The 25,904-nt window shown below is 36.9% G+C and overlaps 2 protein-coding genes across 2 annotated transcripts; both read right to left on the bottom strand.

Moving 5' to 3' along the window:
* Positions 1-940: 940 nt before the first annotated feature.
* Positions 941-5,229, bottom strand: LOC127258345 (uncharacterized). Its single transcript, XM_051285153.1, has 7 exons — positions 4,107-5,229; positions 3,804-3,998; positions 3,447-3,704; positions 2,453-2,987; positions 1,752-2,189; positions 1,517-1,604; positions 941-1,414 (listed from the first exon to the last, which is right to left on the bottom strand). Exons 1-7 carry the CDS (start codon positions 5,227-5,229, stop codon positions 941-943), a joined length of 3,111 nt encoding a protein of 1,036 aa, XP_051141110.1.
* Positions 5,230-17,754: 12,525 nt separating this feature from the next.
* LOC127258355 (uncharacterized) lies at positions 17,755-18,120 on the bottom strand. The gene has a single exon (XM_051285165.1). The coding sequence runs from the start codon at positions 18,118-18,120 to the stop codon at positions 17,755-17,757; it is 366 nt and encodes a 121-aa protein (XP_051141122.1).
* Positions 18,121-25,904: the final 7,784 nt, after the last annotated feature.

A 25,904-nucleotide genomic window follows, 5' to 3' on the forward strand; every position in this document is an offset into this window, starting at 1 on the left:
AAAAACTAAACTATAATATTTCGTCAATCTCATGTGTATATATTTGTTTACTTATTTTTGAAAAATTATAAATATTAGTATTAAACAATGATGATAAATTTTGTTGTAATAATACGTAAGTTGTAAGAATTTTTTAAAGTTATGTAGTAAGAACAATTAGTAAAAATGAAATAAATAGATTAATTTCGGAACGACTAAAATTACAAAATAGATAAATTCATTTGAAATATTAAAAATATAATATAATTAAAATTATATTTATTTGGCCCAAAGACTAACCAGCCCTACTGAGGACAAATCCACTTCCAACCCGCATCCGGGTGAGTTGACTCGTTGAGACCCGCATTTTGATGGACCTAAAAAATTAAAATCCAAATCTACTCTAAGTTTCGATTACCCGAAGTCGAATTACCCGACCTAACGCCTACCCAAAGCTTTTTTGCAGAAGAGAATAGGAGGCTCAATCATATATCAAAATATATATGTATATTTATTACATCAGTTAGTAATATTGACATGGATTAGGATTATCTCCATGAATCAAACTCGAAGACAAGTATCTAATATGTATTCGGGAACTTACAAATGTTGAATCGAAAATTGAAATATAAATAGGATAAGTTGAATTTCAAAAAGCAATCACTCCTCTCGAGCAAGCACTTTCGAGAATCCACGGACTGTCCGAGGCTGCCGATGCATCTTCCGTCTCTCACGCAATTGCATCCGAAGCTCAACAATCGAATTGCCCTCTCGGCGGATGGAATCACTCCAACTCTAAGGAATCTCTCCAAAGCTAGGTTAACCCTCTCTAAAAAATGTTCTCATCTAAGTTGTGTGTCCATCAAGAAAATAAACAAGGCTATATATACTAAATGACAAATTAATCTAAGCCACACATCTTAAGTGGCAAGCTAATCTAAACCACACATTTTGATTAAGATCAAAGGATCACAACCTTCAAGCAAACAAGTAGCTTCGACCGGGTTCGGGTTGCAATCGGACTGTCTAAGTTCGGGTTCGGGTGATCCGGAGGCGTGTCATCCTTTCCCCCTTCGGCTGCCTTGTCCCCAAGGCTAGTAGTAGCATTTTTGGCTGCCTTGTACTCAAGGCTAGTAGCATTTTCAGCGTGATAAAAAAGGCTCAAATTGGCAACATTGAAAGTCGCATTCACGCCCAAGTCTTCCGGAAGTGCAATCCGGTATGCGTTATCGTTTATGCGCTCAAACACAGGAAATGGACCAGCTCCATGAGGAGAAAATTTCCCACGCCGCAGCTCCGGAAAGCGTTCTCTACGCAAATGTACCCATATCCAATCTCCGGGTCGAAATATCACGCGTTTTCTTCCGCGATTGGCATAGCGTGCGTATGTCGCGGCCGCCTTATCAATGTTCTCCCGTACTTTGGCATGTAATTCCTTGATTGATGTAGCTCAATCCCTGCCACTAAAATTCAAATGCTCGCTACTAGGTAGTGGCAACATATCGGTAGGAGTTAAATGATTAAAACCATAAACAACCTCAAACGGGGACAATTTAGTAGTAGTACTAACATGCCTATTATAAGCAAATTCAACATGTGGTAGGCATTCATCCCATGTTCGACCACTATCATGTACCATGGCACGTAGAAGATTACCTAAGGTACGATTGACCGCCTTCGTTTGGCCATCAGTCTGGGGGTGACAAGTGGTAGAGAAAAGTAAGCGCGTCCCAATTTCATGCCAAAAACTTTTCCAAAAATAAGATACGAACTTTACATCCCTGTCAGATACAATAGTTTTTGGGACCCCATGCAATTTCACAATCTCTCGAAAGAAAAGCTTTGCCACATGACTAGCATCTGTCGTTTTCGCACAAGGTATAAAGTGAGCCATCTTGGAAAATCTATCAACCACAACAAAAATTGAGTCTTTAGCACGCGGTGTCCGAGGTAAACCAAGAACAAAATCCATAGAAATATCTAACCAAGGGCCTTCCGGAGTGGGAAGAGGAGTATACATACCATGGGGCTTCAAAGTACTCTTCGCCACTCTACATACAAGACACTTATCAACAAAAGAATCAACATGTTTACGCATATGAGGCCAGTAAAAGTGGACGCTAAGAACATCAAATGTAGCATGTCTACCAAAATGTCCAAGCATATGACTACCATGACTCCACTCAATCAAAACATCTCTAATGCTACATCTAGGAATGCACAATTTATCACCATGAAACAAATAGCCATCATGCTTATAATAATTATCAAAACCATGCTTCTCACACATCCTAAATATATCACCAAAATCTACATCATGCTCATACAACTCACGAATATGTGCAAATCCAACCAAATGTGTACAAGTATGATTAAGTAAAACATACCTCCGAGAGAGTGCATCAGCAACTACGTTCTCTTTCCCTTGTTTATCTTAATCATATGTGGAAATTGCTCAATAAAACTTACCCACCGAGAATGACGTTGATTGAGTTGCTGCTGCCTACGCAAATGCTTGAGGGTCTCATGATCTATGTGAATCACGAACTCTTTTGGCAGCAAGTAATGTTGCCAAACTCTCAGGGCTTGCACAACCGCATATAATTCCTTGTCGTATGTCGAGTAATTAAGGGCTGCTCCATTGAATCTCTCACTATAATAAGCAATCGGTCGTCCTTCTTGTAATAGTACTGCACCTATACCAACTCCACTAGCATCGCATTGGACTTCAAAAGCTCGTTCAAAATCGGGTAGTGCCAAAACCGGAGCATGTGGCAAACTATCCCGAAGCTTCTCAAAGGATGCTTCGTGACTTGCCTCCCACTTAAATGGAACATTCTTCTTTAAAAGGGAGGTCAATGGGGCTGCTATCACACTAAAGTGTGATACGAATCGCCTAAAGAATCCACACATTCCAAGGAACCTCTGGACATCGGCCACACTTGTACATTTTTCCCATTCCTGGATTGCAGCAACCTTAGATTCATCAACCTTAAGACCATCTTCACCTACAACAAAGCCAAGAAAGATATTTTCATTAGTGCAGAAAATGCATTTCTTTAACGTACCATACAATTTAGCATTTCTTAATGCATGAAAAACTTGCCTAACATGTCCTAGATGGTCCTCCAAACAAGTACTATAGACAAGTATGTCATCAAAGTATACCACCACAAACTTTCCAATGAATTCTCTCAACACATGGTTCATCAACCGCATAAAAGTGTTGGGCGCGTTTGTCAACCCGAATGGCATGACTAGCTACTCGTACAACCCAAACTTAGTTTTAAAAGCTGTTTTCCACTCATCTCCGGGTTGCATACGAATTTGATGGTACTCACTCTTTAAATCAATTTTTGTAAACAATCGTACTCCATGCAACTTGTCAAGCATATCATCCAATCGAGGGATTGGATGTCGGTATTTCATAGTAATTGCATCGACGGCCCTGCAACCAACACACATACGCCATGAGTTATCCTTTTTAGGGACAAGTAAAACAGGTACAACACAAGGAGATAAAGATTCTCGAACCCATCCCTTATCAAGAAGCTCTTGGACTTGTCTTCGAATTTCCTCACTTTCTTTTGGATTACACCTATAAGCTGGCCTATTGGGGATTGATAAACCCGGCGCAAAATCAACACGATGTTTGATGCCTCGCAATGGTGGTAATCCAGGTGGTATATCATCCGGAAAAACATCCTCAAACTCTTTAAGCAAGTCTACAAAAGGAGAAGACGAGTGAGAAAAAGAATTATCGTCAATAACAAGTACTTCTTTGAGTAAGAGAATATAAAAGTAACTTCCCTAATCTTGGTTACTGTTTTGGCGAACTTCTTTGTTGAACTCTTTGAGACTAAGCATCAGCTTGCTATCGTCTCCCTCGGAAGGTTTCGCCGAAACGGTAACAACAGCCACTTTTGATTTTACCACATCTCGCATAGTCTTATGTAAATGTTCAGAATCACGACGGACGGTCTCGAGTGGAAGGGCAGAAATGCTCAGCTTCTTACAACCTTAAGTGAACGATATTTGATTCTTATATCCATCGTACAAAACACGTCTATCAAATTGCCATGGTCGTCCCAAAAGGAGGTGGCATGCAGTCATGGGACACACATCACAAAGGACATCATCGCTGAAACCACAAATCGAAAAGGTAACAATCGCTCGTCTATCGACACGGACAGCTCCTTCATCGGTCATCCAATGTAGGTTATATGGTTTCGGGTGTGGGGTCGTATTCAAACTCAGCTTCTCGACCACATAGGAACTAATAACATTGGTGCAACTACCCGAATCCACTATCATGGATATAGTATGTCCCGCTACCTTGCAATGACAATGGAATAGATTTTCTCGCTGTCCCGCATCCTTATCTTCACGCGGTAAAGATGTCAAGGCACGCATGACTACTAAACTTAATGGATCCTCATCGCACACTTCTTCAACGTCTTCATCACTTCCAGCCTCTGTTTCAGCATCTACTACCTCATCGCCCTCACCATCATCGACATATCCCCATTCGCCATTCTCCAAAATCATAACGGTTCGTTTATTGGGGCATTGACCTGCATAGTGCCCTTGTCCATGACACTTATAGCACGTTACAATCTTTTCTTTTTGCTGTCCAAAATCCTTTCCTTTGAACTTCGCAGCCTCATCCTTCTTATCAATTATTTTATATTTGCCTTTATCCATATTTTTATCGAAGGGCCTAGCGAAAACAATTCCTTTAGATCCGGTAGAAGATACAACCGGAGCTACAGAACTGGTTGGAAACTTCCTTTGAGATGAAAATCCAGTTGAGGTTGGTCTCTTGAGCTGCTCCTTGCGTTTGATAGCCAAATCCACAGCTTCCCGAAGAGAATGAAAATGGTGCAGCTCAACCGTATCAGCTATCTCACGCCTCAAACCCTTAATGAACCGAGCTTCTGTCAATGACCCGATCTTATCAATATCCAATCGCATCATCAAAATCTCCAATTCCTTAAAATATTCCTCCACCAATTTTGAACCTTGCACCAAGGACTGCAACTTGATATTCATATCTCGTTCATAACTTTGTGGCACAAAACGCCTCCTCATGATTTCCTTCAACCGGGGCCAAGTATCAATCGGATTTCGTTGATGCCGTTCTCTATAACATCTCTCATTCACCCACCAAGTCAATGCATAATCCCTGAATTCAAAAATCACCATTCGGAATTTCTTGCCATCCGAGTAATTATGGCAGTCAAATGCCATATCGCACTTTGTTGTCCAATCCAAAAATTCCTCTGCTGCTCTTAATCCTCCAAAGGTGGGAAGGGTAATCCTAATGGTAGAAAGGTCGTCATCCACTTCACTACGTCGATTATAAGTTCGGTCTCGTTCATAGAATGAGTGCTCTGAGTTACGACTATTGTGTGCGCTGACCTCATTGAAGGACTCACATCACGATGACGAGAAGCTTCAACTGCATCATATCTACCCCGAATATCAGCTATTCCAGAAGGAACCTCAGTCCGTGCCGTCTCCAAAGATGTCAACCTGTGATTGAGGTCCTCCATTTTCTTATTCACGGTGTACTCTACATGATCCCAAGTTGCCCTTTATTGCATGGATAAAGTTTTTTCCATTTTGGCCTCCAATTGTTGCATACTCGATTCCAACAGCTCTCTCACAACTCTCAGAAAGGAAAATTAGAAGCAACCACAATCAAAACATAATAAGCATTTTGCAAATACCTCAAATAGTACGTCGGAATTCCTTCAAATGCAATACTCAAGGAGAAGTAATGTCGAACAAAAACAAGACGCATCAACTAGGAACCAAACTAGAGGATTCGACGCCAAACTATAATCGCAGAATGTAAAGAAAGTTTGACATAAGTTCTTATTCCACAATTAAGCAACAAGCTAGAATCGAAATCCCTAGCACATCATTTGATCATGACAATCTCTTCTAACTCAAAAAACCCCCCACAGAATGATAGAACTACTTCCTCAAAACTAGTTTAGTGACTCTCAACTATGATTATCCAAATGATCGACAAAGCACTATAAAAGAAAGAGAAAGTGTGCTGCTCAATTTGTTTTTGTTTTTTTTAATGCTCTAGGCTTTTACTTAATGTTTAGAGTGCGCATTTTTCTAATTTATATTACCAGCTTGGCTCTTTTATTGCACTTTTGCCACACTCCTAAAAAACAGGACATAGTGCACTATAACCAAATTCAAATGCTATTTCAGAGCTATTCAAAACCAAATCTCACGATTCCAAAACTTACAATCAACTTCAAGGATTTACCTAACATGAAAGAAAAGAATCACTCAATAATTCCCAGCCAATTGAGAGCAGTAAATCGAACAATTCGACTGCTCAAAACAGAAAACAGAATGCCGGACCCAAGATTTTCAAACTGACCAAAAACTGTCTTCCAAGTGTTTTTTGACGATTTTGAGATCACAGCACAGCAAAGCTGTGCTTACTATATAGAGGACTCGATGCCGATTTTGAAACCTCCTCACAATAGTAAATCGGAGTTCGTATGCAAAAGTTACGGCCAAAATACGATTTACCGACAAAACTCACAAAAACACACTTCTAAGCCCTCAATTCACTCAATTCCATGATCAGTTGATGTGTTTAGGCTCAAAACCAACCATATTACTCAATCAAGGTCTAAGAACACTTAGAAAACTACGAACAAAGCTTGTTAGCGCCGGCCAATAATCACTACTACTTGTGTTTCTTGAGAGACAAATTCAACAACACAACTCATGTTTGGCAACTAACAATGGATTGGAACTAGTTATCATTTCCACTAGAGAGGGAATTTTTGCAACAACGAAATGACTATTTCCAGAAACTATGAACTATCTCCAAATAACATGAACTAAACCAATGTTCTAACACAAACTTGATCAAACAGGACATAGAGACATATTATCGAACATGTTGTGAACAGGATTGCTACGAAATCTTATGATCAAGTCAACAACCGCTCTGATACCAATTTATGACATGGATTAGGATCATCTCCATGAATCAAACTCGAAGACAAGTATCTAATATGTATTTGGGAACTTACAAATGCTGAATCGAAAATCAAAATAGAAATAGGATAAGTTGAATTCCAAAATCAATCACTCCTCTCGAGCAAGCACTTTTGAGAATCCACGGACTGTCCGAGGCTGCCGATGCATCTTCCGTCTCTCACGCAATTGCATCCGAAGCTCAACAATCGAATTGCCCTCTCGGCGGATGGAATCACTCCAACTCAAGGAATCTCTCCAAAGCTAGGTTAACCATCTCTAAAAAATGTTCTCATCTAAGTTGTGTGTCATTCAAGAAAATAAACAAGGCTATATATACTAAATGACAAATTAATCTAAGCCACACATCTTAAGTGGCAAGCTAATCTAAACCACACATTTTGATTAAGATCAAAGGATCACAACCTCCAAGCAAACAAGTAGCTTCGACCGGGTTCGGGTTGCAATCGGACTGTCTAAGTTCGGGTTCAGGTGATCCGGAGCCGTGTCAAATATTTTATGCATTTCTTTTTTTATGACCATAAATTTCTTCTCTAATTTTTATTACAAAATTGATATTTTTTTTTTTGCAATGGACGAGCAGTATGTTCAAGGCCTAAGAATGAATTCACTACCGTGTGGGTGAGAATAATCATAAAATTATCCTACTTCGCTTCAATTTTGCATTAAATCCAAATGATCTATTGGATCATGTCCACCGGTGGAAACATGATAGGACGAAAGAGGGGGAGGGGGGGGTAACTTTTAAAAATTTTGTAATAACACAATTTATTTGTTATCATATAATTTTATTATTCGACATGACATATTTTAAAAAGTCATGCAAAATAACAAACTAAAACAATATCAACTACATGTTGCAATATTTATTTTTATATTGTTTGAAATCGATATGTATTTTTTATTAAGAAAAAAATTAAAAATATTTAAATATAAATTTTTTTTATTATTCAAAATTTTCAATTAAACCGAACTCATCGAAATCCATCAACAATGCCGAAGGCTTCCGGTTCGAAGGACCCTATCATTCAACTACCATGGGTTTCTAGGAAAGTTGCACACCTGAACAAGTCTTTACAGCACCCTTCTCGTGAGACGTTTAGGAGGTATATTCAATCTAGTTGTTTCAAATGACTATTTCATGTTAAACCATTACTTATTCTTGTGACTCATATTATGCAATACTGAGTTTTTGGGACCCTGCTAGTGAGAGTTTTCATTTATCTAATGGGAATAAATGCCATATTAATGATCGTGACGTTGTTGTGTATGGTTTGCCATATGAGGAAAAGAAGGAATCAATTTCTTTGTATGAGTCTGATTATTACTACACTTTTGCCGATATATTTGTGTTAGATATAAAACTTATAGGTAAGGATAATAAACATATTGTCAAGCCTTTGTTCAAGGACTTACTGGACAATGGGAGACTAACGAGTGATGTTGATTTTTGGAGGATATATGTTATGTACTATATGTCTGTTCTGTTGACGCCCACATCCAATTCGAAGATTAATCATCGTAAACTCCATTTCCTTAAGTCTAAGGTGTTAGCAAGTGAGTTTAACTGGGCTGGATACGTGAGAGATAGGATTGTTGAGGGTTTGTTTGCGATGTCGAAAAACTTCAAGAAAATATTGGTCAGTGAAAGACCATTTAAAGATATGCATTGTTTAATGGTAAATTAAAATATTTGTATTCACTTTGCTTACTTTTGTGTTTTATTATTTTGTCTTTATGTAATATGCTATTTTACTATTTTTAGCATATGTTTTTTGACAATCACCATAGTCAGAAATGTGGGAAACATTTTTTTTTGTGTCATATTATACAAAAACTGACTTTGCAAGACGTTTCAAAGGTCTTCAGTCCCCAAAGTGTTTGGTCCTCGAGTCTTAGAATTTGTATTCTATTTGAAACATGTAGCTTTGAATATGTTAAGTTGATTGTTTGTTCTGTCTGTTAACCGTTCCTCTATGATCATAGTTGTCAATCACGGATGGCGGTGCGTAGTGGTCAACCTCTAAAATGCTATAGCGGAATAGCGGATAACGCTTTGACCGCTATTTAAATATTTAAGAATATATATATATATATATAAATATTACGTATACAAAATTACAACAAAAATATAGAAGAAATCTATAAATTAAACTTATGATGATCATTCAAACCAATCAAATGTCAACAAAAAATATATGATCATAATGTTTAGATAGTTATATAAGCAAAAACAATTAGATCACTATTGTTTGATAGATAGATATCACGGCTAATTAAATTCAAAATATGATAAATTTGTTTCTTCTTCAGTTTCACCATCATCACTGCCGCTCTTGTCTAAATATTCTTCATCTTCTTCCTCCTCCTCTCTATTCTCATCCATGTCTTCTATTGTAGCATTCTTTCTCGTTGATGTTTGCATCCTAGTGTAGAAAGCAGACTCGTTAGCTCCAGTAGCATCAGCAAGAACTCCCTAAGTCAAATTATCATTGTCAAAGACTAACTTATCCTCGGCTGGTTGTCTATCTTTATCAACTTATCCAATTAACCACTCATTGGAATCATCAATATCATTCAGAACAATAGGATCAATGACATCATTGCTATCATAACAATCTAACAAATTTGGGTTATACTTGATATAAACCAAATCTTATAACTTCTGCTTCTCTAATTTGTTTCTTTTTTTGGAATGAATCTAACAATTAATTAAGATTTAAGATAACTATTAGCTTCTTTTCGTCTAAATTATAATAGAAACAAAAGTACATTTTATAAGTTAAAGTTAGATTTCAATTACTTACGTGTTAAAAAATACTTCAATTTCTCTCACAACCCAATGAGCTACTAGTCAAGCTCAATACCTTTATGGCCAACTTTTGCAAGTTTGAAACATGACTGCCATAGTTCCTCCATCACTCAGCTGTGTCATTCACTGAAACAATAAGTTGAATAAAGAAACTATATATAAACTTTACAGAAAAAAAAATGAACTTATTATTTAAACTGTAAACTAACCTGGAGCCAATGTATGCCTTTTCCTTATAGTTTCATATGAAGCAAAAATTCAAGCACCATTTTTATAAACTGCCAGCCGTTTTGTAATCTTATCGACCTTTTCTTCAGAAGTACTCAATCTCTCAATACACTTGTATAGTCCATGTGTAACTTCAGGGTCAAACTCAATGCTTGGATTAAAACAATAAAAATGTGGATTTAAAAAATGCCTTGCTGTATGTAGAGGGTGATGAAGCTGAATTCCCACCTTCTATCAATGATCTCGAATACATCCTTATACTTTTTTTTTTTCTAAAAAAGCATCTTTCAATAGCTTCTTTAGCTCTATCCATCGGTTTATATATATATATATCCCATAGCAAGCTTCTTTTCATTGTCCGCCATTCTCAACACATGCACAATAGGACCCATTACCTTAAAAGCATACAAAACATCATTCCAAAATGTAGGCATCAATACAAGACCATTTGCCTTTTTGCCCTTAGTTTCTTTAGTTGTCTTTGATTGCAACCAATCATCAGAAGTGAACATTTTTCTAAGATTACTTTTTTGTTTATGCAGCCTTTGTAAAGTAAAAAATGTCATAGCAAATCGGGTGACTCCATGCTTAACCAATTCCATCTTATTTGTGATCTTTCTCATAAAATTCAAAGCAATAGAGTGGTTGTATATGAATCCCACAAGAGAACAACCTCTTTGTATAGTCCTTTTGACTCATGGAATATTTCCAATGTCCTCTAACATTAAATTCAAATAGTGAGGTGCACACGGTGTCCAATAAATATGGGTTCTCTTTGCTTGCAAATATTTACCTAATCAATCATGAGTAACTTATCTAAGAATTAAGAATATATATTAAAACTAAATAATCAATAAAATATACATAATACTTAAGAACTCAAATTTTAAGAGTCATACCGGCCAATACGTAGTTACTTCCATTGTCCGTTATTACTTGGACAACATTTTCCTCTCTGATCTCATCTACAAAGGAGTCTAATAACTTAAATATTTTTTCTCTTGTCTTCACAAATGAGAAGCATCCACACTTCTTACAAACATTGTTCCACGTGGACAAATCACTAAAAAATTTATCAATGTTTTATTCTTTCTATTTGTCCATTCATCTGACATAATAAAACACCCAAAGTTTAAGCGATTTGCTTCAAGAGGTTTTATCATCTCCCTTGTTAGTTATAGTTCATTTTTTAACAAATGAACTCTTAATTTATGATAACTTGGAGGCTTTAGATGTTGGTCATAATTTCCTATTGCATCGACTATCAGCTTGAAACCTTTTGATTTTGCAACAATAAATGGGATGGAATTTCTGTAAAAGAATCAAGCAATGTACTGATTTGTCATTGTCCTCGTTTCTTTGTCACAAACATCCTTTATACTTGCTTCTCGTTGAGCTTTAACCATTGTTGTTGCTTCTATTTTTTTCATGAATAATACATCCAATGGACCTTTCACATTTGGCCTGTTGTTTTCTCCACTAAGTTCAGTTTCCAGTCTTTTTCCCGTCTTTGCTGACCGAACAAGGTGTATTTCTTGAAAAGCTTCTAAATCATCCTCATGTTCCCTCAACTCATCAAAAATATCTTGATCAACAACTGCCTTTTTCTGTTGGTATGCTTCAATGAGTGTTTTCTTGATCTCCAATAGAATTTTTTTACATGCCCCTACATTTCCCCTTATTCCCATTTGATGTTTTTTTTTGCTATTGCAATTCCTCCGGTTTTAGTTTTTGAGAAAAAATCAAAAGTAACGTATCTTTTATTATTGATATATTTCAAACTATTCCATTACTAACCAATATCTAAATTTTCTCCTATCGGTTTCACCTTGTTGCAATCACTTGTTGACATAGTGGAGAAGTTAAAAGATAGAACAGTATGAAGAAAAAATATAGTAGAAGATGGAACACTTTGAAGAAAGGAATATGGGCTGAAGATGAAATGGAGAGAAGAAAGAAATACGGGCAGAAGATGGAAGAAGGATAAGATCACTCGTCTAGAAGGGAGAGAAGAAAGAAATAAGGGCAGAAGATGGAAGGGGGAGATGGTTGAAAGATTTGATGATCATTTGTCTAGGAAAGTAAAAAAAAAACATTTATGGCAAAATATCAGAAGGCTTAAAATTTAATGGTATAATAAATATAATAAAAAATTATACCTTTTTATAATAAATATTATATAATTTTTTAAGCTGCTCCGCACCGCACTGCACCGCTACGCCGCTATTGCAAAAATATAGAATCGTAAAGTGGCCATTGCAACGAGTTACAGATCTGCTACGCTACGCCGCTATAGCACCCTATTGACAACTATGTCTATGATATGCTAAGTAATACTTTTCGACATCCTAAAGTAATATTTTTAAAATGTTGACTTGATACTTTGACTGATAGATAGGAGGATGATATTGAAAAATCAATAAAATGATACAAGAGCGAGGTTTCCTAGGTGTCATAAATTCTTTACAATTTAAAACAAGACTATAACTTGAAGTTTAAGAGTGATGAGCAATATGAATCTGCCAATGAGGATTAAATTGTTGATGGCAGCAAAAGAGCAGAATCGGAAGATCTTTACGAAAAGAATGCTGAGAAGATGATTTTAATTGTATGAATTTATATATTTAATATTGTTATGTTATATATCCATTACTTTCATTCTATATTTGCAATGTATATAAACCTTAGCCCTGATTATTGTCATAGGAGTTTGTTGAGTGTGATTTGCCCGTGCAAGAGGAAGATGTCCATGAAGAACAAAATGTTGAACAAGTATTCTTAATTGTATGTACATTGATCATTGTTAGATAACCATTATATTATTTCAATTTTGAATTACTTAGGAATATGTATCTTGATCATTGTTGTATAAGCATACTGAAAATGAAACGACAATGCAAATTGAGGAAATAGATTGTGAACTTCCCAGAAAAAAATAGAAGTGTGATGAAGAAGTTGTTGACCCAATGAGTCTTTTTTCACTTGGGTTAACACAAGAATTTGAAAATTTTGTTGCCTGAGTATTTGCAAGGTAAAATTAATTTTATTTGCTTTTTAGCTTTATTTATATATGCATATATTCAACTTTTTTAAAGATTGATGAATTTAGTTGGCAGGAAATTGTATTGTATGGATCAAATGAACATGAAAAGATTCAATCTCCAATTTTCTTCAGTGTAAAATTACCCTAGTGCACTAAGTCCTTCATTCCCAAGCTTCAAACAAAAGAAATTAAGTTTCATCGAGATCGAATGCCCTCGAAAGTTCTCTATTTTCCATATGAAATATCCTTCAGCATTTTTGATGAGTTTAAGATGAGTGAAGAGGAAGAAAGGACAATTAAATGGGCATTTTACATGCAACGCACTTCATCGGCCGATTTGGGATATATTATTTTTTCAGATGGAATCAATATCATATTCAAGCATGATATACAGAGTCTATGTCCGTCTTTTGATGTCGCAAGCAATGTGAATGATGTGTTTGATACCTTCCTAAACCGATAAGAGTTCAAAAGAAGCAAGCATGAAGGTGTTTCAATGTCGAAATTTTGTGTCTCGTTTAACATGACTGTGAGTATATAGTTACATGTGCTTAACATTTGTGTTGAAGATGATTATTGATTATATTTCAAATGCTAACTCATGGAATGTTGGATGTTTATGGTAGAAATAAATTAATGTTATGTTTTTTTATGCATGTAGTATATGGTGCGAGTTGAGATTGGGAATAATTTTTTCCAAAAAATTGACAAAGAACTGGTCAAGGAATCGAATCGATAATTCAATTTGGAATATCTTGGTAATGATTGAATTGAGTGCTTAAAGGTTGATAATGTGAGCATTTTTAATGTATATATGAAAAGTTGAGTTTACGTACTTGAGATGATGATTTTGTGCATTATGAAATGCTGAATTGGTTTTGTGTATCTTGTTGCAATACTTTTTCTCATTATGTCGCTCCAACCACTGGGTGCTATTCTCTGCGTCCATTCCTTGTAAGAAGATTTACTATTGCAATAGCTTAAATTTTGATGCATGGACATCAGACTCGGTGGTTCTTTTAGAGACATTTTGGTTACTTTCGACATGTTGCAAAGATTTTGTTTCTAGACCCACAGTGGGATGCCACTCGAGTTTCCTCTCCACGTGATTCAACTTGATATCCACAGTTGTGGAATCTTCACTATATTTTACATGGAAAATTGGCCCAGTGATTTGACTGGGAAAGTATGTGAGCACGTTGGCAAACGGTAGTTTTTGGATAAAATGCGGAATAAGTATTGTATCAAATATTGTTACAATAGGAGAATCGTAGTATTGAGTATGTGAAAGAGAGGGCAATGGTTGATGCCGGTGCGAAGATTGTATGTGAAGAAGATAAAAATGCTAATGCTTGACCTGTCGCGCGCGGTCAATCAAATAATTCACCTATTCCGTGATCACAATTTAATGTAATACAGGGGAAGGGATCGTCTCCACAGGGATTGTGTGATTCATTCTTTCGTGTTCTAATGCAGTAAATAAAGAGGGAATTTTCTTTCATTATCTAATGAAAATAAAATAACAAAGCAATTAAATTAAGGGGGAACTGACTATCAAGGGAATGTTGGCTCAAGGGATGATGCAGTTATGGCACTTGTGTTTTATCATTAATTCAATAAATTTAATTCTTATTAACGTATCAATAAATTGGTTATAGTTATCAACAAGCTCTGACAACCAATTTTTCCTTACAGTGTAGGTAATTAAGGTACAACCGTTAACTACCCATAATTAAGCAAATAAACCTAGGTGCGCCCATAAGAATATTGCCTAACCGCATTGTAATCTAGAAAAACCCAATTCAAAACAATTACTACCAAGGAGGAGCAATTAGAGTTGATTGTCTAACCCCTATGAAGGAACTATTCAACCCGGTTGTCACCTATTCAAGCGCGAATACAATTACGGATATCCTACCTGAATTGGCTTTAGATTATCAGACTAATTTAAATATCGGTACCAAAATATTCAATCAATCTAACAATCACAAACGCTATTCTCAGAATTAGACAAATATTGATAATCAAAAAGAACTTTTACAAAGAAAATCGAAAATCTCCAAAACAAAAGAACCAAAATTGTAACACCCCCAGTTGGCTCATACTGGAAATGCTACCGCCACAATGCATCATGAGGTCATCACCTCCTACTTCGGGCCCCACAATACAGTGTTAAGACTAAATTAACCATAAAAGCGCATTATTATATATACCAAAATCTGATTTATAAATATTTATAAAACACACCCCTTAACAAGAGGTTTTTCCGGTTAAAAATTTACATATAATACAATATACGTAAGTTCACTCACTCAGCCCATCTTTCTATGTCTCGAGTCGTCCCCTGTCTCGGATGTGCCATGCATACCTAAAACAAATATTTTCTTAAAAACAGTCCAGAATTAAATCCATTTTAAGAGCTAACGTGAAATATGTCATTTCACACCTTTTTAAAATAAAGTCTAATTCCCGTTAATCATAAAATACGTTTCATGTCATGCCAATAGTGAAATGATGCAATACAGATATCAAGCTCGACAACAATGCAAACTCACATATATATATATATATCCACCAAAGTGAGCAGCCGGAATAACCTCGGCTCCATAATCACAGGCTCACTACATCTGTCTAAGTGAGCAGCCGGAATACCCTCGGCCCCATAATAACAAGCTCACTAGACCATCATCAATAAATAGCCGGAAAATCCTCGGCTCAAGGAAGGACCTGATAAACCCATAATAATATAACGGTCATCCGGTCACTTCCATATACCCACCATACCACTCATACAATCAATACATGGATAGCCGAACGTTGTCGCCATTAACCACAAGACGCCCCATAGTCTGTGATAGCGAAGATAGGACCCCCACTGACTAGCCCTATCCCGTGTAATGTAGTAGAATCCGTGCAACCAGGAATCACCCAAGGGAAACTCGGAAACTCTACTCCTCCTCGCACGCCCTAACGGGATCACGTTTGGAGTTTGGCATATGATCCTAAACTACCGGTAGACCTCACTAGTGATCAGTCCAATGAGTGGAACAACACCGAACACGAATGATTAGACCAAATACGTCTCAACTACAATGGGTCTAATCCCTGAATGACCGTGCGACTAAGTCACCCAGTTGTCCGACTACTATCATCCACTATCGCCAAAGTGTTACGGTACATCGGGGTCGAATATCCTAACCTCAGATGATGCCCTCGCCTAGCACTACCGCACACAGCGACTAGACGATAGATCCATAAAACACATCCGATAAACCGTGCAATATGTGTGCAACATGCCAAATAAGTGAATTTACCGAAAAGGGCTGGTGAGACAACTCACCTATCCTCCTTCTCATAAATTCACCAACGCGATCAAATACGTATATCAAATATCATAAACCGTGAAGTCTCCCACATGCATACGCACACATATATATAAATATATACATGCGACAAAATGATTCACATAATATTACGTTAACATATTAATCAAAATCACATGCAACATGCATACCTAATTTCTTAAAATTAGATTTAATTCCCTACTGCTTACCTCTTATCGACACTCCCTAGCTCCCGCAATTTCACCCAAATCTCTTCCAACGTACACCCGCCCCATTATTTACTCAAATCAGCTGAGCTATATACTTATACATAGGAGCTACCTGCTTATTCAAAAGCTAATTTCTATAGTTAGCTCGTTGGGTTTCAAACTTTTATATTTAGCAGACTACGATATTCTAGCTATAAAACTCTTATACCTCATAATATTTATATCGCCCGATTATTAAATAAAAATACTTAAAGATATGAATAAACAGGCAGGTGCAATACACTGCCGTTTTCAATTCGGCTCGGATCGATACGAAATTCTCAGAATATAATACTAGGACTACGAATAGGCTATTAGCTAAAGAAATTCGTCGATTAAATAGCCAAATAGCCGGTTATAAATTTTTGAAGAATTTCTAATTTAATATTCCCAATATCGAAATTCATATTAAAATCCATAATTAAATTCTACGTATAACAAATAATACAATACCGAAGTCGAAATCAAAATCGGACGGCTAAATCTTTTTCTTTCTTTTTTTGTTTTTCTTTCTTCTCGTTCGCGTTTCGTCTTCTCGTTCCTTCGTTTCGAGGTAAGGTTTGTTTGTTTTTATATATATATATATGTATAATATATATACACATATATATTATATTATTATTATTATATTATATTATATTATATTATTATTAACATTAACATTTTTATCTTCTTTATTTATTGATTATATTATATTATATTTTTTATTTATCCTCATTGATATTTATCCGTTTAACAGTCTTTTCATTCATAATTAATATATAAAATAGGAATAAAATTTATTCCAGAATATTAATTTCTTAATTCCAAAATATTATAAAAATATTTATTTGCTATAATAATATTATTTTATACACTCCAAAATCGGGGTATTACAATTCACTCCCCCTTAAAAGATTTCGTCCCCGAAATCTAAACTCAAAAGCATAACAACACTACTTAATTAAACAAATGTGGGTATGCTTTGAACATCTCTTGTTCTACTTCCCACGTAGCCTCTTCTGCTCCATGCCGGGACCACATTACCTTCACCATACGAATATCTCGGTTCCTCGTAGTTCAAACCTTTGTGTCCATGATCCAAAGAGGCATTTCCTCATATGAAAGATCCTCATTTAGCTCTAACTCATATGGAGATAAAATATGAGAAGGATCTGCGACATACCTACGAAGCTGCGATACATGAAACACATTATGAATTCGTTCCATGGAATTAGGAAGTGCTAACCGATAAGCCCAATCCCCAACTCGATCGAGGATTTCATAGGATCCAACATAACGCGGACTCAATTTTCCTTTAATTCCAAACCTTCTAATACCTTTCATTGGAGATACTTTTATCAGGACGAAATCTCCACTTTGAAATTGGCCTTCACGCCGGGCTTTATCGGCATAACTTTTTTGGCGATCTTGAGCTATCTTCATCTTCTCCCTTATAACTCGAATCTTATTTTTTTGATTCTTCGATCATTTCTGGACCTAATATCAGTCGATCACTCATGTCATCCCAACTTAAAGGAGTTCTGCATCTTCGTCCATAAAGAGCTTCAAAAGGAGCCATTCCAATACTTGTTTGATAACTATTATTATATGAGAATTCCACTAAATCCAAGTGGTCCTCCCAACTTCCTTGAAATTCTATTGCACAAGCTCTTAGCATATCTTCCAGAATACAGATAGTTCGTTCTGATTGACCATCAGTCATTGGATGAAATGCAGTACTCATATGCAACTGAGTACCAAAGGCTTCTTGCAATTTTTGCCAAAATCGAGATTGAAAACGTGGATCACGATCCGATATGATTACCTCAGGAATACCGTGTCGTTTAACCACATGATGAACATATAATTGGGTCAACTTCTGCATGCTCCAAGTCATACGTACTGGGATGAACACTGCTGACTTAGTCAATCTATCTATAATCACCCAAATTGCATCTTTTCCCGACTTTGCCCTTCGAAGTCCTGTCACAAAATCCATTGCAATAGAATCCCATTTCCAGAGCGGAACTTCTAAAGGCTGTAGCAACCCCATCGGTCTCTGATGTTCTGCTTTTACCTTTTGGCAGTTTAAACATTGTGCAAATTTGGCTACATCCTTCTTCATGCCCTTCCACCAAAAATGTTGACGTAAGTCTTGATACATTTTAATCCCCCCTGGATGCACTGAATGTGGTGTATTATGAGCCTCACTCATAATTTTCTCTTTCAAATCATTTCGGTCCTTTGGGATACACCACCTCCTATGGAATCGAAGACTCCCATCCGAAGCAATATTAAAGTTTTGAGTCTGACCGCCCTGAACTTTTATAGCCAGCTCGACCATCTTATCATCTTCCATTTGAGCCGCTCTAATATGATTATAAATTTCAGGCTCAACTTGCATCATTTGCAAATATCCCCGCGTCATGCCCCGTCCAAGTACTTCAATTTCCATCCGTGCTAGATCTTGACACAGTTCATCAGCAACTGACATATAACCCAACTTATGCCTTGGTTTTCGACTCAAGGCATCAGCTACAACATTTGCTTTACCTTCATGATATACAATTTCGAGATCATAATCTTTCACCAATTCTAACCATCTTCTTTGTCTTAAATTTAATTCCCTTTGGGTGAAGATATATTTCAGACTCTGATGGTCAGTAAACATTCTACAATGGGCACCATAAAGATAATGCCTCCAAATCTTCAAAGCAAATACAACTGCTGCCATCTCCAGGTCATGTGTAGGATATTTTTCTTCGTGAGGTTTTAGTTGTCGTGACGCATAAGCAATAACTCTTTGATTCTGCATTAAGACGCATCCCAATCCCCTTTTCGAAGCATCACTATAAACTTCAAAATCCTCACCCTCTACTGGTAAAGCCAAGATTGGTGCTGAAGTTAATCGATGTTTCAATTCTAAGAAAAAAGACTCACATTCACGATCCCAATTAATCATTGTGTCCTTCTTCAGCAAATTAGTTAATGGCTTCACAACCCTTGAAAAATCAAGAACGGATCTTCGGTAATACCCTGCCAAACCCAAAAAGCTTCTTACTTCTGATTGATTGGTAGGTCTTGGCCAATCCGAGATTGCCGCAACTTTAGAAGGATCTACTGAGATACCCTTACCAGACACTACATGCCCCAAGAAAGCAACCTTTTTCAACCAAAACTCACATTTAGTGTCACACGCAAATGTTTTGCATGTTTCTTTTTATCTGGAGAATATACCAAGATATCATCGATAAATATCAGCACAAACTGATCGAGGTATGGTTGAAAAATTCGATTCATTAATTCCATAAACGCAGCCGGGGCGTTGGTCAACCCAAAAGACATAACCGTAAATTCATAATGATCGTATCTAGTGCGAAAGGCTGTCTTAGAAATATCATGCTCTGCAACCCTTAGTTGATAATATCCAGACCTCAAGTCAATCTTGGAGAATACACTTGCACCTCTCAGTTGATCAAATAAATCATCAATTCTCGGAAGAGGATATTTATTCTTTACCGTTACTTTATTCAGCCCACGGTAGTCAATACACAACCTTAAGCTTCCATCTTTCTTTTTCACAAATAAAACTGGAGCACCCCAAGGCGACGTACTAGGACGAATGTAACCTTTATCCAATAATTCCTGTAGTTGTAATTTAAGTTCAGCGAGTTCTAACGGTGCCATGCGATATGGGGCTCTTGATACTGGCTCGGCGCCTGACACAATATCAATAGTAAAATCCACCTCACGAGCTGGTGGCATACCAGGAATATCATCAGGAAATACATCAGGAAAATCTCGAACCACAGGAATATTTTGCAATTGTTGCTCCCCTTGCTTCAAATCTCTTACCTCACACAGATACACCGGATACCCCTTACGAATAAGTGCTTGAAATGATAGGGATGAAATTACCTTCATAGAAGGTTGTCTTGCCGATCCTGCATAGCTCACTTGTTCACCCGTTGCTCCAACCAATGAAATTGATCTTTTTCGACAATCAAATTGAGCTTGATATGCCATTAACCAATCCATCCCCATTATCACATCGAACTCGGATAACTTCATACTCAACAAGTTAGTAGCAAAATCAACTCTCCCAATACTAATCGGAATTTGCATATAGAGTTCTCGGCACTCCAGTACTTCTCCTGATGGAAGTAAAACTTCCACTACCACTTCTACCGATGAATTCAGACCCAATCTTTTAACCAAACGTTTAGATATGAACGAGAACGTTGCGCCCGAATCAAATAACACAAGAGCTGACAAACCGCAAACAAGAAATCTACCCGTTAAAACCTCACCTGGGTAATGATCAGCCTCTGTTTGGGTAACCACATTTATTCTGCCACGCTGGTCAGGTCCTCTGCCTAGCTGCCTAGATGATGGACGTGACTGGCTTCAACCACCTCGCCATGATGGTCCTAATCATCTCCCCTGTGACTGTGAAGATGGCGGCTGCCATGGCCTAAATCTCGGTTCTGGAAACTCCCTTGCAGTTACCACACTCGGGCATCGCCTAGCAATATGACCACTACCACCACACTTAAAACATGTTAATGGAACTTTATCACAATGGGTACCTGAATGACTTGTTCCACAACGTCGAAAAACAACCCCCGATTGTTGAAACCTCTCTTGACTCGGTTCTTTAATCGAAATCCCTTTATACGATGGCCCAGACCTGAATATTTGCCACCATTTATTTTTACCCTTTGGTTCGTCCTCCACCTTAGCTTTTTCTTTATCTCAAAACTGATGTTGATACCCCATCTCCTTCTCACTGTTCTTCTGCCTGACTTCCTGCTTCTGATAGAATCGAGCAGCACGCTCGTAAGCCTCATACAACGAACTGATATCCGACACAGCTAAAGCTTCTTGAATCCTCTGCTGTAACCCATCTACAAAATGATCAACTCTATCTCGCTCACAGGAAAAGTAGTCAGGAACATACATCTCCAGCTCATTGAATTTTACAAAATAGTCTTCGACTGACATCGAACCCTGCTTCAAGTCCAGCAACTCTTGCTTCTTTGCTTTTCGAACATGTGACGGTATAAACCTAGCTTTTAATTTTGCTTTAAACTCATCCCAAGTCATATCCACTTAATCCACTCCCGCAGCTTCCTCACCTAACCACCACCGATTTGCTCGACCTTCCAAGAAATAAGCCCCGATATTGACTCGTTGATCTGGTGGAACCTGAACAACACGAAATATCTTTTCCATCTTTTCAACCCAGAACTCAAGAACTCCAGGCTCTACAGAACCAAAATATGCTAGCGGGTTATGCCGCATCACAGCATCAATAAAACTCCTCTGTTGAGGCATCATCGCAGCCATAAACTGCCGGAAGAAATCCTGATTAGGTGCCTCTATTGGTACATGCTCTGGCACAGGATATTGTGACTCATTAGACGAAGGATCTAGCTCTGGGCCTCGAATAGCCCTACGTAAACCATCACCTCGAGAATTTGACATACAGCCCCCGACTTCCCTGATTCAATATCAACTCAGCAACACAACTAAACCAGATATAACATTAAAGCATAAACCATGTTAACATGAATGCACCCACAAAACCCAAACCTCGCCAAACCAATTCAATATCATAATTATTTTCAAAACCCTTTTTAATCCAAAGAGCCAAAATCTACCAAACCTAGGCTCTGATACCAACTTGTAACACCCCCAGTTGGCTCATATTGGAAATGCGACCGCCACACTGCATCATGAGGTCGTCACCTCCTACTTCGGGCCCCACAATACAGTGTTAAGGCTAAATTAACCATAAAAGCGCATTATTATATATATCAAAATCTGATTTATAAATATTTACAAAACACACCCCTTAACAAGAGGTTTTTCCGGTTAAAAATTTACATATAATACAATATACGTAAGTTCACTCACTCAGCCCATCTTTCTATGTCTCGAGACGTCCCCTGTCTCGGATGTGCCATGCATACCTGAAACAAATATTTTCTTAAAAGCAGTCCAGAATTAAATCCATTTTAAGAACTAACGTGAAATATGTCATTTCACACCTTTTTAAAATAAAGTCTAATTCCCGTTAATCATAAAATAAGTGTCATGTCATGCCAATAGTGAAATGATGCAATACAGATATCAAACTCGACAACAATGCACACTCACATATATATATATCCGCCAAAGTGAGCAACCGGAATAACCTCGGCTCCATAATCACAGGCTCACTACATCTGTCTAAGTGAGCAGCCGGAATACCCTTGGCCTCGTAATAACAAGCTCACTAGACCATCATCAATAAATAGCCGGAAAATCCTCGGCTCAAGGAAGGACCTATCCCGTGTAATGTAGTAGAATCCGTGCAACCTGGAATCACCCAAGGGAAACCCGGAAACTCTACTCCTCCTCGCGCGCCCTAACGGGATCACGTTTGGAGTTTGGCATATGATCCTAAACTACCGGTAGACCTCACTAGTGATCAGTCCAATGAGTGGAACAACACCGAACACGAATGATTAGACCAAATACGTCTAAACTACAATGGGTCTAATCCCTGAATGACCGTGCAACTAAGTCACCCAGTTGTCTGACTACTATCGTCAACTATCGCCAAAGTGTTACGGTACATCGGGGTCGAATATCCTAACCCCAGATGATGCCCTCGCCTAGCACTACCGCACACAGCGACTAGACGATAGATCCATAAAACACATCCGATAAACCGTGCAATATGTGTGCAACATGCCAAATAAGTGAATTTACCGAAAAGGGCTGGTGAGACAGCTCACCTATCCTCCTTCTCATAAATTCACCAACGCGATCAAATACGTATATCAAATATCATAAACCGTGAAGTCTCCCACATGCATACGCACACATATATATAAATATATACATGCGACAAAATGATTCACATAATATCACGTTAACATATTAATTAAAATCACATGCAACATGCATACCTAATTTCTTAAAATTAGATTTAATTCCCTACTGCTTACCTCTTATCGACACTCCCTAGCTCCCGCAATTTCACCCAAATCTCTTCCAACGTACACCCGCCCCATTATTTACTCAAATCAACTGAGCTATATACTTATACATAGGAGCTACCTGCTTATTCAAAAGCTAATTTCTATAGTTAGCTCGTTGGGTTTCAAACTTTTATATTTAGCAGACTACGATATTCTAGCTATAAAACTCTTATACCTTATAATATTTATATCGCCCGATTATTAAATAAAAATACTTGAAGATATGAATAAACATGCAGGTGCAATACACTGTCGTTTTCAATTCGGCTCGGATCGATACAAAATTCTCAGAATATAATACTAGGACTACGAATAGGCTATTAGCTAAAGAAATTCGTCGATTAAATAGCCAAATAGCCGGTTATAAATTTTTGAAGAATTTTTAATTTAATATTCCCAATATCGAAATTCATATTAAAATCCATAATTAAATTCTACGTATAACAAATAATACAATATCGAAGTCGGAATCGAAATCCGACGGCTAAATCTTTTTCTTTCTTTTTTTTTTCTTTCTTCTCCTTCGCGTTTCGTCTTCTGCGTTCCTTCGTTTCGAGGTAAGGTTTGTTTGTTTTTATATATATATAATATATATACGCATATATACTATATTATTATTATATTATATTATATTATTATTAACATTAACATCTTTATCTTCTTTATTTATTTATTATATTATATTATTAAATTATATATTATATTTTATATTTATCCTCATTGATATTTATCCGTTTAACAGTCTTTTCAATCATAATCAATATATAAAATAGGAATAAAATTTATTTCAAAATATTAATTTCTTAATTCCAAAATATTATAAAAATATTTATTTGTTATAATAATATTATTTTATACACTCCAAAATCGGGGTATTACAAAATATTATCACCCCTTAAGCCAGAAAAGTATCTACTTCATAATCAAATAACAAATAACAAAAGAGAAAGATAAAGTCATAGCGGAAGGGGGGAATCTTCTCTGTCGATTTGCTTCTGCGCGATCTATGAGTCTGTCAGTCTCCTGCTCCTGTGCGTATCTGCTCTAGCCGTTCTCCCCTTTTGAAACGTGTGATCCCTCCTTTTATTTAATGTTTGCCCTAATTATTTTGTAGTTGGGCTTTTGGGCCCTTAATTAATTTTATTTCCTTTTTCTGCCAATTATGTCAAATTTAATATTTGCCCTCTGCACACAGCAAATAAACAATTTGCATATAAATTAGGTAGAATCCAATCAAAATCACCCAAATATCGCATATGATATGAATATAAAACGCATGCGATTTCTAACTATCAATTCTCCCCACACCTAGATCATGGTTGCCCTCAAGCATAAATTAGAAATAAGCCAAAGAAATTGCAGGCAACTCGATATGACAAGAGGATCCAACACAACCAATTCAATCCGAATTTTAGCACATCAAGCCAAGTCAACCTCACAAGATAAATTGTATTCGCACATGCTCTCTGAAGCAATTAAGTGTATAATTTGCTCAACACTCAGGTAGTGCAACAAAAAATTATCCTAAAGGCTTAAGTAAAAATCAAATCGGTAACTAAGGGAAATATTATTCATTCTAACAAACTTTATCATGCAGGACTCGATAGTTGCAAGTTCAACATGCATAACACTCAAGTTCTAGGTCATCTAATTGAGCATTACAAATCACACATGAAAGAAATTTCCAAAAGCTTGAATATATGCAATTTATTTTCTAATATAACTTTTGGAATATAGGCTCAAATCTCACATGGTTCAAACATGGACTTGACTCAACATATCACCAATCAAATGTCATTAGTCATGCCAAACTAACCTATCACACAAATCACCTTTGACTCACTTCAGACTAATCTAAAAAACATGCGAAAAGGCAGCAAATCAGGCATAAAAATAGCACAAAAATAAAAATTTTGCCCAAAAAATTTGCATAACTCTCCGCACACCTAAAGTACGCATTGCCCTCAATGTAAAGAAAGCAATAAAAGAATAGAGGAACTTCCCTGGAGTCCGTAGGGGGGTGTAGTAGTTGGGAGCTTTGTTAACACCTCTTCATTTGATCGTGATTTTTAGGGAGGCTTGAAGTTCTCCTGAGTCCTGCGAAAACAAATAACCAACGCACGCTACTCCAAAAAGTGGGTGATTCATAATCCAACTAAACTAGTCAAATGCGTGGCAATTCATAGCCAATTCAAA

Source organism: Andrographis paniculata, unplaced genomic scaffold, assembly GCF_009805555.1.
Source record: "Andrographis paniculata isolate CXL003 unplaced genomic scaffold, ASM980555v1 Contig14END, whole genome shotgun sequence".
NCBI lineage: Eukaryota > Viridiplantae > Streptophyta > Magnoliopsida > Lamiales > Acanthaceae > Andrographis > Andrographis paniculata.

What these genes read in the sequence shown, in the direction of transcription:
- LOC127258345 (XM_051285153.1), bottom strand. Translation starts at nt 5,229, where the DNA reads ATGGCATTTGACTGCCATAATTACTCGGATGGCAAGAAATTCCGAATG. An exon ending in TTTCAGCGATGATGTCCTTT is followed by an intron (nt 3,999 to 4,106) that starts GTGATGTGTGTC and finishes CGTTCACTTAAG; the next exon opens with GTTGTAAGAAGCTGAGCATT. An exon ending in CTAAATTGTCCCCGTTTGAG is followed by an intron (nt 1,415 to 1,516) that starts GTTGTTTATGGT and finishes ACATCAATCAAG; the next exon opens with GAATTACATGCCAAAGTACG.
- LOC127258355 (XM_051285165.1), bottom strand. Translation starts at nt 18,120, where the DNA reads ATGAAGATAGCTCAAGATCGCCAAAAAAGTTATGCCGATAAAGCCCGG.